General features: G+C 37.2%; 2 protein-coding genes across 2 annotated transcripts; both read left to right on the top strand.

Annotated features, from left to right (window-relative positions):
• Nucleotides 1–1889: 1889 nt before the first annotated feature.
• mrps14 (mitochondrial ribosomal protein S14) lies at nucleotides 1890–5562 on the top strand. Its single transcript, XM_053329969.1, has 3 exons — nucleotides 1890–1964; nucleotides 3561–3725; nucleotides 5091–5562. Exons 1-3 carry the CDS (start codon nucleotides 1896–1898, stop codon nucleotides 5271–5273), a joined length of 417 nt encoding a protein of 138 aa, XP_053185944.1. The 5' UTR covers nucleotides 1890–1895; the 3' UTR covers nucleotides 5274–5562.
• A 1723-nt stretch (nucleotides 5563–7285) lies between these two features.
• cacybp (calcyclin binding protein) lies at nucleotides 7286–11620 on the top strand. Its single transcript, XM_053329704.1, has 6 exons — nucleotides 7286–7400; nucleotides 9058–9268; nucleotides 9366–9462; nucleotides 9553–9652; nucleotides 10138–10232; nucleotides 10574–11620. Exons 1-6 carry the CDS (start codon nucleotides 7383–7385, stop codon nucleotides 10734–10736), a joined length of 684 nt encoding a protein of 227 aa, XP_053185679.1. The 5' UTR covers nucleotides 7286–7382; the 3' UTR covers nucleotides 10737–11620.
• The last annotated feature ends 419 nt before the right edge of the window (nucleotides 11621–12039 follow it).

Genomic DNA, 12039 nt, shown 5'->3' with positions numbered 1-12039 from the left:
GGGGTACTGTGTATTCAGTCAAATCTTTACACATACCACTATCTGCAAGCTACATTGATGTTCTTAGTCTACATTATTTATCACTGAATTCAATGCCCAGAGGCCTGCACAGGTTTTCCAGCCTGCTTCACAATTTTTATAGCGGAAGCGCTGTCTGCAGTCTGTCATGTGTTAATATTTATCTAAGTACTTATCCCCTCATGGCACCAAAATAATGGGGATGGTTTAAGAAAACTTTATTGGAATCTGCAGCTATTGTTAAATTGTTTTTCTATATAAAAAAGAGCTTTTTTAGAACAGTGTGCTGCTGGGTTATATGTTGACAGAAGACCACAGTGCAGTGTTTTATATGCAGTATGAACTTTCTTAGAACACAAGATGTTTAATTGTAAGCAGTGATGAGGGAGAAAAGATGGTTCAGGATTTGAGTCTGACATGAGGTTTGGGCATCCTTTAGTTGGCAATGAGAGAAAAGAGAGAGCAGGAGTTTACACTCATAGATCTATACTGCCACCCCTTGGTTTTTAAGTGATGCCACAGGGTTAAAAATGTAAGTCCCAACCTTGGATTAACTTCACCTAAATAGTGTCAAACCTATACTGTATGAGGACATATTGAAGCTGGTGTTGAACAAGCATTCAAGTCTACCATTCTTATTGTTATTAAATCTAATCTTGCAGTCAAATCCCTAATAATAAGATAATTAGTTTGTCCTTAAAGTTTACTTGTAGCATAATCTCCTCAGAAGTCCTTCATTACCTAAAACAATAGTTTTCTAGTTTTGTGTACCCATGTTTATCGCATCACCTTAAACATTGTGGTAAGATCTGTTTAAATTTCAAGTACAAATTTAGTGTTTGCCATGTGTTTTATTTTTATTTAAAAACCCCTCCACACATTTATTAAGACATGCAGAAATACTCTGATAATTATTTGTCTATGTTTTTTCCTGTAAAGTATATAATTACCACACTAAAATCCTTAAAATGACATCTACTCCTCCTCCTCATTAAAAAATGTAGAATCTATAAATATGTAGATATATATCACAGTTGTGTAAGTTGAATATTGGTACAGGATTGGCTGCAAAACCAGTTGCAATGTTACAAATCCTGTTCATAAGACCCCTCAACTCAAATTTTCAGCACAGAAACTTTCCACTTTCAGCAGATGAATGCCTTCAAGTGTCAGACTCTGCACATACATCATTCTGCACAGTGAAGCTTAAGCATTCAACTGAAACAACAAAAAGAAAAACACTTTTTTGAGTGGTGACTTTAATGATGGAGGGTATATGTTTAGTTTTCCCTTTGAGCTAATGCCTTATTGCATGCATTATTTTTGGAAAATAGTTCATAAGGAGTTAAGGACCAAAATAAATTACTACTACCACTGTTTTATGTGTGTCTTGTAAGGTGTCCTTGGGTGCTTTGAAAGGTGCCTATAAATAAAATGCATCATCATTATTATTATTAGTAGTAGTAGTAGTAGTATTACTGCTGCTGCTACTACTACTATTTGCGGTAGTCATGAAATGCAGTAAAATTCTATTCTTGGCATGTGAACCATCCAAAAAGAAATAGGCCCTGATTCTGAATGCTCAGTCTTGGCTAAACTCCTAGACTAGATGATGCTGCTCCTGCGGTGTAGGCTTCTCCTGGCCTAACCCATTACAAGCTTTAAAAAGAAGGAAAAGCACTTTATACTGCTTAAAGAAACTGGGAGTCAGTGTAGATATGCTAAGACTGGGGTAATATGCACTCTTTTCCTTAGTCAGGAGACTGGCAGCTGAATTCTGGTGTCATGTATCATTTCATCCTCCTGGTCGTCAGGCGGCGGTATTGTCACTCTTTTAGCTTCTTTCTGTAGTTTTCACACAACAAATCAAATCCAACATGGCAGCCCACAGGATAGCATGTCTAGGGCTAAATGCCCTTTATTCCAGTGTCTCTGCCCCAAAGCAGGTAACTTAATTATTATAACGTTTTATTTTGTTTGTTTGTGTAGCGTACAATTGAGAGCAAACAAAGAAATGGTAACGTTAGCAATATTACTATCTAACGTGTAGCATGAAGCTAATGCTAACTAGCTTCTGACTTATGTCTTTTATATTCTATATAGCTAAGTTATCGTTGGATGGCTTTGTAGCTAATAGTAACAGAGCTTTCGTTTAATTCGGGTAAAAATAGGAATGTGCTTATTAAGGGATTTTATTGGTGGTAGACTGTGACAAGAGAGTCATTTTTAGAAGATAACGTTATGCCTTGTGCATCACATCAGTGTCTGTCATGTCAATGAAAGAATATCAATGCAGGCACATTTGATTGCACACAAGGCTGGGAATATAATGCAAAAGAGGCAAGTCCATGGTGTACTTTATTTCGTGAAAATAAGGATATTTGGTTGCTGTTTGATGCCATCAAGGTCGTTGAAAAAAAGTGTTATTCCCCTTTCCCTGATTATTTCCCTTTCTTAAAAATGCAGGCTAGATTATATAAGAAGGTTAAGCTTCTACATAGACTGACCTGAATTTTGAATGTGAAGTGAATACCCTTTACTACAAAAGTGCAAATAGTAGAATCACAGTACACCTTTTAATTGTTTATATGCAAGAGTTATTTCTTCCTATAATTTCCCTTAAAAAAACAGTAGACAAAGTACACATTCTTCTCAATCCATACTTTTGTTTTCAGTCATTATTGGTTATTTTTGCTTTTAGGACTCCATCAAATGATGAATCTGATGATTATTTTTTTGATTAATCAATTAGTTGTTTGGTCTTTAAAATGTCGGGAAATACTGAAACATGTGATCATTTTTTTTCCAAAGACCAAGATGACATTCTCAAATGTCTTGTTTTACCCCAAACAAAACCAAAACCCAAACATACTCAGTTCACCATCATAAAAAAACCTGAAAATGCATATTTAAGAAGCTGAAACCAGGGAATTTTTTGACTAACTTATCAATCAATCAGCTAATCATCGTTGCTCCATTTGACTACATATCATAGAAACTGATGTAACAGGTGATGTTAAGTGACTGTTCATGTGCAGTAAGCCTTCTCCACAGAGTGCCATGATAATAGATCTGTATAGCACATAACAGTGCATATAAGATTAAACTAAAATCAATCTCATCCTTATGATAACAAGGACCCATAAGTTTGCCGGGATGTATCCACATCATCTGCATATAAATCTACACATGCATCAGTGACAACTATTTACATTCTGCCATCTGCTAAGAGCCCTTGAGAATAGCTTTAGACTTTGAAATAAATGTATTATGAGCCATATCGTCTGTGCGTGCTACACAGGCACATTATATGAGCTGCTAATCAGGTGCGCAGGTGGTCGAATGGTTAGGAGCGTATGCCACATACCTTGCGGACCCCGGTTCGAGTCCCAGCCGGTGGACCTTTCTGCATGTCACACCCCCCTCTGTGTCTCATAATATCCTGTCTCTCTACTGTCAAATAAAGGTGTCTATGCCAGAATTTTTTTTTTTTTAATTAGTTGTCAATCAATCAGTAATAATTGCTGGACTATTGTGTGCAGGCCATGAGAAGCTGCTGGGGGGCTATGGAGCAGGTGAGAGGTTACTATGTTAACTGGAGGATGCTAAGAGACGTCAAGAGAAGGCAGATGGCCTTTGATTATGCTGATGAGAGGCTACGGATCAATGCACTGAGGAAGAACACTATCTTACCCAAAGACCTTCAGGTATGATGTGATATTTCTACTGAGTCTACTTGTTTAATATGACAGCTCAGTACAGTGACAGTAAGTAAGACAGTAAATCTGTAAGCCACTGTGATCATGTTTTACAGGCTTCTTCATCAACACAAGCTGTACCGTGTCTTTAATCACTTCGTATACTATAGATTGAATTAAATACTGTGCAACATTTCATTCAAGTGTCCAAATTTTGGGTGAAATTTCCCTCAGTTGCATGAAAACGTAGTGTTCATGGAAGTGCACTACTTCCTAGTAACAAATTGGATTAACCAAAATTTCCTTCAATTAAATCAGGACAAAACTGAGGTCATTGTTTTTGGCAATAAAGAGAAGAGGGTTGCTGTCAGTAAACATCTTGAGTCACTCTCTAAAAACTAGGGACCAAGTCCGAAACCTTGGCGTGCTGATAGACTCAGATCTGACCTTCAGCGGTCATATCAAATCAATCACCAAAACTGCCTTCTATCTGCTTAAGAACATATCCAGAGTGAAGGGTTTTATGTCTCAAACAGACCAGGAGAAGTTGATTCATGCTTTCATCTCAAGTAGACTCGACTACTGTAACGGTCTTCTGACTGGACTCCCACAAAAAAGCATTAAACAGCTGCAGCTCATTCAGAACGCTGCAGCTCGAGTTTTAACCAGAACAAGGAGATCAGAGCACATTACTCCAGTTCTAAAGTCTTTACACTGGCTCCCAGTCAGCTATAGAATAGATTTTAAAGTTCTGCTACTGGTCTACAAATCACTGAGTGGTTCAGGTCCAGAATACATGAATGACATGTTAGTAGAATATAAACCCAGTAGAGCTCTGAGATTTACTGACTCAGGGGGGGGGGGGGGGGGGGTTAATTGTATGTTTTAATGTTTCCAAGTTTTTATTATTTCTCAAATTCCATGTTTTTATGTTTTTTGTTTCCAATTATTACTGTTAAATGTTTGTTTTTTGTAAAGCACATTGAGTTGCCATTGTGTATGAAGTGTGCTATATAAACAAAGCTGCCTTGCCTTGCCTTGCCTACTAAAAGTCCCACATTGCAGTGCAACCCATGAGACAGTACACCTGTCACTGATAATGAAAAATCTTGATTCATGTCCAAAATCTCAATTAACTGTTCACGGTAGAGTGAACAGCGCAGTGTTTATAGAGAGTAGTAAATGAGGGAGTCATCTTAAACACGGCCAGTGTTTTTGTGCTTCACTGATCCTTACTGAAATTAATTTCATTTGTACTCATCTGTATTAAAAGAAACGGTGTACAGAGTCTGACTGTATTTTTTACATATTTCAAGTTATTTAGAATACAACTAAAGACTGCTTTCCTAAACAGTATATACATAATATTTGCAGGAGATAGCGGATAAGGAGATTGCAGCATTACCCAGAGACAGCTGCCCTGTGAGAATACGCAATAGGTGTGTGATGACGTCCCGACCTCGAGGAGTGAAACGGAGGTGGCGGCTCAGCCGGATTGTCTTCCGTCACCTAGCTGACCACAACCAGATGTCCGGTATTCTGAGGGCGAGGTGGTAACTTGGGCTCCAATGGATGCTACAAGATTAGATATTGATCTGAGTTTAAAAAGCAGATACATCACTCTCCACAAAAGACTGGGAGGCTTTGGTGTTAAAAATATATTTTGTGTGTGCTGAGGGGAATCTGTCCTCTCTGTGGATGTTTGTTCAGGGCAGTATGTTTCTTTAATTTCTGTATGGCTGACTAAATATGAAAAATGACAGCATATATAATATTTAAAAAGAAATTGATTATGCGACTCCCTGTAACTTAATCAAAATGGATTAATAAATACTGTTGTACATTACTAACCTGTTTTTTAATAAGTGTCTTATTTATTGTAGAATGTTTGTAAAGTTGATACAGAGTCTAGCAATGTAGTATTCTGAAGCGTTTTGTATTCATTATTTTGTAATTTAAAATATAAAAATACTGTGGAAAATATACAGTTACTGTGGACTAAAATAAATCCACCTGAAATAAAACCTGTGTCTTAGAGAGGGTACAGAATAGCATATATCATGCTTTTTAAAATAAGTATTTTAGCCAAGTGGAGGCTTATTGGTTCTAAATATGGCAAAAGCATCTGAAAAGAAATCTAATATTTACTGACAGAGAACAAAAACCAGGCTGAAAAATGGTGGATCTTTTGATTAAATTGAGCCACTTACCTTAATGTAAAAACATATTGTTAACAATACATTTATAAATGAGAGCAGCTGATATCACAATTCTGCTCATAATTCGGCAGTTAGTCATATAAAGCGATATCTGTCACATTTACAGACTTTTTAACATCCCTCTTTGTATTTCCTTGGACAGTGTTTCCCTTTTTTGATGTGGTGGAAGTATAGTAACAAAAAGAGGGACTTTGGCACTAAAAAGTATAAATGTGTCTATTTAATATGACTAATTTGGATACATTTTTTGCACAGAAGCAGGGTTAGGGTAGGGAGTTTTGTCCTCATCATTTAGGGGAGAGCAGAGTTGGTTGTCACATTCATCAGATGTCAGTCCCTAGAGGGCGCTGTTATAAAGTATTGGTACTGAAAGTTTCAGAATTTGGGTGAGATGTTACTTCCAAGGTCATTAGAGTAAAGCACTGAGATGAGAGGACGTTTAGTGTTTTTCATGTTAAACTGTAAATGCCCAGCTCTCAGTGTCTCTCTTCTTAGGATTTTACACAATGAGTTTATAATAAAACAATCATTACCATTCAAAATTATGAAGAGAGAGCTATAGTTTTTTCCTAGGTACACCACAAAATGTGGTTGTAAACTTTGCTGGTAGCAAAAAAATCCCAACTGGGGATGTTTGTCACATTCTCTTTGAGGTTGATTAGCACATGTTGGCATATGCAGTACATATATTGTGTGACGTATCAAGTTCTTTCTTACTTTTTAGATTGCAAAATGACCAGGAAGACAAACAAGAGCCAGATCAGGGCAATAAAAGGTGATAATGCCCAATATTGTCATATAAGGATTTTTTAAAAAGCATTTATAGTAATGATTTTTCCTGTTTATGTTCTCTTGGTGCAGGAAATGTGTTAGGTTGTTGTATTTCAATGAAACTTAACATTTTAAGTTAATTTCTAAGATTGTCTCCATTTTTATGACTGCCCAACGATGGGGACGGTTATCAAAAGTGCACAAGACATATTTGACGGTCCACGTCTTCTGAACAGAGACCACTATTCCTACCTGATACTTTAGTCTTCTGCTACACATTAAAAGGGAATCTATTCAGTATGTGAGGAATTCAAAGGAAGTGTGACTACCAACCCTGTTCTCTCCTACATTGTTAGTGCATTATGAGGGGATCTTCTTATAGCTAGTATGAACAGAAGGAATGATTATGGCAAGAAAACCGTATTTCAATTGTCATTAGAGCATCTGATTATTGTTTCATCAAAGGACTATAGTTTGAATCCGTCCTTAAACTTTAAAGTCATGATTTGCCACTTTAGTCCAAAGGGTGGCGGTAAAGCGCACTCGTGTTTCCTTGCCAACCGCGAATAATTGCAACGAAGAAGAAGAAAGAGCGTTATGCAAAATGTGGTAAAAAGTACTGAATCGTCCATATCACCAGAGAATAGCTAACATAACCCAACAAGACGAGGCCTAAATGGATCTAACCGAGCAGGTAAATGGCATGTTCTTATCCAGTTAACAGAAAGCTGATAGAGCTAAACTAGGAGCTGCATGCTTGTAGCCGAGTTAACTAAAGTAATGCTTTATTAGCTAGCTAGTTAGCTAACATTGGCCACTGGCAAAATGATGTCAGCTATTTTTTATTTTTTTTAATCTTTAGCTTCGTGTGGTTGGTAAAGCTTTATGTAAACACTTGTTTGCCAAAGATGATAAAGCTACCTAGTCATGTTGGCGTGATGGGAATATACAGCTAACGTAAATACTGATTGTCCACAGCGACATACAACAGAAAGTGAAATGAGTGAAGTGTTATCTGCTGTACTTGCTCAGCTGTATATCCTTTGTATGTGTTATCTTATCTGTATACGTACAGTGTAAGTGATTACACTGGAAACTGGAGTCAAATTACTATCGATCCTGTTAATTTATTTGAACAATGATTTAAATTGTTTTTAAAAAGCAGCAAAGTCAGATGTAAATGGATGTTACGACGAGGCTAGCCTATCGCTAAATATCACTGCAGATAGATATTTATGCAGTTAATTATTGCCAGGCAGACACGTGGTATCATGAGTGTATTTTGCATGGCATTTCAATAGACATTAAACATCTAAATTACAAAAGACAACCAACCAAAAAAGTTAGGGCTGGAAATACCATTTACTGTCATTATGGATAAATCTGTAGTTTTAAACATTGAGAATAAAACGATCAGAAACTCTACACTAGTGTCTTATAAACTCACTGGCTTCTTTATTAGGTACACCTGTGCAATCTAACAGCTCTGCTGAAAGTTCTACATTTATGAAGCTTACACATTTTCAATGATTGATGACATTGTCAAGAAGGTGATAATTGTGCATAATGTTAATTATTGAGGTCTTAGTGGGTGATGGTGGTGTACTGGGGTGCACATGCAGTGTATTGCAAGGGGCAGAACTGCCTCTTCTTCCTTGGAGACTGAGGTCATTTGACGTATGCAATGGGATGCTGCATATGTTTTACCAGTCGATGGTGGCCAGTGTTTTGGTCTTCACTGTAGTCTGCTGGGGAGACTGCCTGGCAGACAATAATGCTAAGCGGCTGGATAAGCTTGTGAGGGAGGCAGGCTCGGTGCTTGGCACTCACAGAGAGACTCTGAAGAAGGCAGTAGGAAGGGCTACAGGACCAGGTGCAAAAGTAAAAGCCATTATGAACAACCCCATCTATCTATTTTGTCCACTCCATTAACATACATTAGGGGAGCAAAATATGAGGAACACTGGTCAGTATAATGCACCCCATTACACCACCACCTCTTAGCACAATCTTAGTAATAAACATAAAGTAGAATTATATTTTTAACAAAAACTGAAAATATATAAACTTGAAGAAAGTAAAATTTATGGAAGTGTGTTTGCATTGGATTTAATTAGATTGCAAAGGTGTACCTAATGAAGTGGCCTCCTCAACCAGTAACCAAAAATACCATTATTAATACAATTATGTGAACTTAAAGTATTTAAATATTTTTTTGTCAGACAACTAATTGACGATCAGTTTCAGCCATACAGTGTAGACAGAAGTAAAATTAGCAGTTACGGATGTGACAAATCTAACTAAGAGATGTGCATTTTTCAGTGATATTATTTTTTTCCCCCTAAACACAGATCAACCAGTTGGAGGCAGACTTGCAGGAGCTGGGGTCCCTCTTGGAGAAGGCAGAGAGGAAGAGAGTGCAGGAGCTGTTAAAGCAGGAGCAGAAGAAGGTGGAGAAAGAGATTGCAGTCAAACGACAGCAGAAGGAGCAACAGGCCAGGAGAGAGGCAGACCCATCCGCAGCCTCCAAGGCAACATACACAGTCAAGATCACAAACTATGGTATTGTGTTATTTAAATATTGCCATCCTGTTTTCATTAAGGTTGGGAGTTAGAAATGTATTTCAAAGTTGTTAACATCTCTTCATCTCCTCTACAGCATGGGACCAGTCAGAGAAATTTGTCAAAATTTACCTCACATTGAAAGATGTGAACAAGATTCCATCTGAAAATGTAGAGGTCAACTTTACAGAAAAGTAAGTTGATATACAATGTAATACAAGCACAGTATATTACTATCTATTTATCAGGTGTCATTAACCACACAATTGTTCTCTCTGTTGCAGTTCATTCTCTGTGCTTGTGAAGGATCTAGGTGGGAAAAATCATCAGATGACAGTTCTCAATCTGTTATATCCAATCGATGAGAAGGACAGCTATAAAAAGGTGAATGAAGCCTATTCATCAGTTAAAGCAATAGATTTGTTTGAGTTATTTGCTTAGTGGCTTGTAGATCAACTGAGGCAGCGAATTGAAGTGCTTATCATTCAAAAATGAGAATGTGCAAATGGGTCTAAGTAATAACATTTAAGCTGTTAAAATGACTAACAAGTCTTTTATCTCTCAGCATAACATCACAAGTCAGTTTCTGAAGCTTGAATATAATGTTACAGCTTTGATCATCTAGGAGCTGTTTTGTGTGCTTATCAAGTTCACATAGATACGGTTCTGTTGAACAGTTGCTAAATGTTTCCTTGAGATCCAGCAGCAATAAACAGCATCTAACAGTCCTTCTGCATGCCAACAGTTGAATGCAGGCTCAGTGTTGACTTGCACTTTACCCAGGGTCACGCCTGCCAACTTCTAGGGAAAAATATGACTCTTGTTTGCTTATCAAAAAGCCCCGTAACCACATTTCTTCCCCTCAACAGATAAAAACTGACATGGTCCTGATCATGTGCAAGAAGCAGGCAACAAAGAAGTGGGAGTGTCTAACGAAGGTTGAAAAGCAGGCAAAAGACAAAGAGTAAGTTCATAGAAGCAACTGTGAGTTAGACGGGTTATTTCATGAAGTGTTTCATTCATGTTTTTCGTACATTCCCGATACATCTGTACATTTTAATTCAAGTAGTTTGCACAAAGCACAGATTTTAAGTAAATTAAGACCACTGCATGCTTCAAATAAGTTGGTTCATACAAGGTATATGATGATATATATGATTTGCATCAGTACTGCTACTCCTACTGATGCCAAAGTGTCACCAGTAGCTATATTGGCTATAATTAACAGTATTTTCATCTAACTGCACCCTGTTCTGATGAACACATAGAAACTCTTTATCCTACTTTCCTGTCACCTCTCAACAGTAAGCCCGCCGTCGAAGAGAATGCCGACCCCAGCGATGGCCTGATGAGCATGCTGAAGAAGATCTACTCAGAGGGGGACGACGAGATGAAGAGAACCATCAACAAAGCCTGGTCGGAGTCCCAAGAAAAGAAAGTTAGAGGAGGAGACATGATGGATTTGTGAACTGCAATCACACCTTTTCCACTGCAGGACCAAGAGAGAGCTGCCAGGACCACTTTCAGCTGAAATGACTTTAGGATTGAATGTTATGGCTTGAATTGTATGTCCAATACATAAATCTAGAAATGAGATATGCATCTCATAAATATGGAAATTGCTTTAGGAAAAATCATAAACAGAAATAATAGACCTCTCCGATAGATGGCAAACCTAAACACCAAGAAATGATCATCACTGCTTTGTTTTTTGTAAAGCCAGATTAAAAGGGTAAAGGATAAATAAAGTTTGAGGTTTAGATTGGACCAAGTTAATTGAAAAAAATGTTTGACATGTTCTGTCAAGTCACTTCTTTTTAATGTGCAGAAATCAGAGCAGCTAAACTGAACTTATATTTCAGATGTTGCACAAAAAGTGTAGATTTGCCAAAGTCATGCTTATATTCCTTAAATGAAGACAACCAGGAGGCTCTTCTTAACTGTTTTCAAGTTTTCACATTGTCCTTTTTATTTTTTTGTCATTCTTTAAATGGATCAAACTACAGTACTGCTCATGCATCTATCTAGTGTAATAGTTTACATCAATGCATGGGTCTGTTTGAAATTGAGTGCTCATACCTGTTGCATAGTGTGATGCTCTGAAACATATTCTCTAATTCCTTAATGTGACTTGCATTTTTATATTGTTGGACTTTCTTCAGTTATACTGTCTACTTATGGTAGCCCTATTAAAATTGGGATTTTCCTTCCAACATTTGTCAATATGTAAAAATGTATGTTCTACTCTAGTTGATTTTTTTTTTTATTTTGATGTTTGTCATCACCTTACATGTGGTGTTGCCAGCCCTCTGGTTGTTCATGCAGTTCTCTCAAATACAGCTCTTGAACTGAGTTTTCTTTGTCTCTTTTTTTCTGGTTAAGTAAGTAATCTCGACGAAGAACACTGCACTCTACAATCATCTGAACACATCACATTTACCTAAATATTAAAATGAGCATTGTTACAGTACCATACTTGATCAAAATGGTACTGTTCACTTAGTTTATTCTTTGTGATGTGGCACATTTTTTAATGGTTAATGGTCTGTGTTGCTTATATTGACACAACACAATGTAAACCTATGAGTACACTTAAAACAATTGAAACTAATAATTTCATTCCTGCCGATGAACTTCTCAGCACGTCCAGCAAGTGGCAGCAGTGATCAGCAGTTCACATAGGTTTCTCTGGGGAATACACACACAAGACAACTCAAACCCAAGTTTTAGTTTTGTTATAGAAATGTTAGATTTGAAATGGTTTATGAAGG

The sequence above is a fragment of the Scomber japonicus genome, chromosome 12 (assembly GCF_027409825.1).
Source record: "Scomber japonicus isolate fScoJap1 chromosome 12, fScoJap1.pri, whole genome shotgun sequence".
NCBI lineage: Eukaryota > Metazoa > Chordata > Actinopteri > Scombriformes > Scombridae > Scomber > Scomber japonicus.
This window is presented reverse-complemented; position numbering and strand designations above follow the sequence as displayed.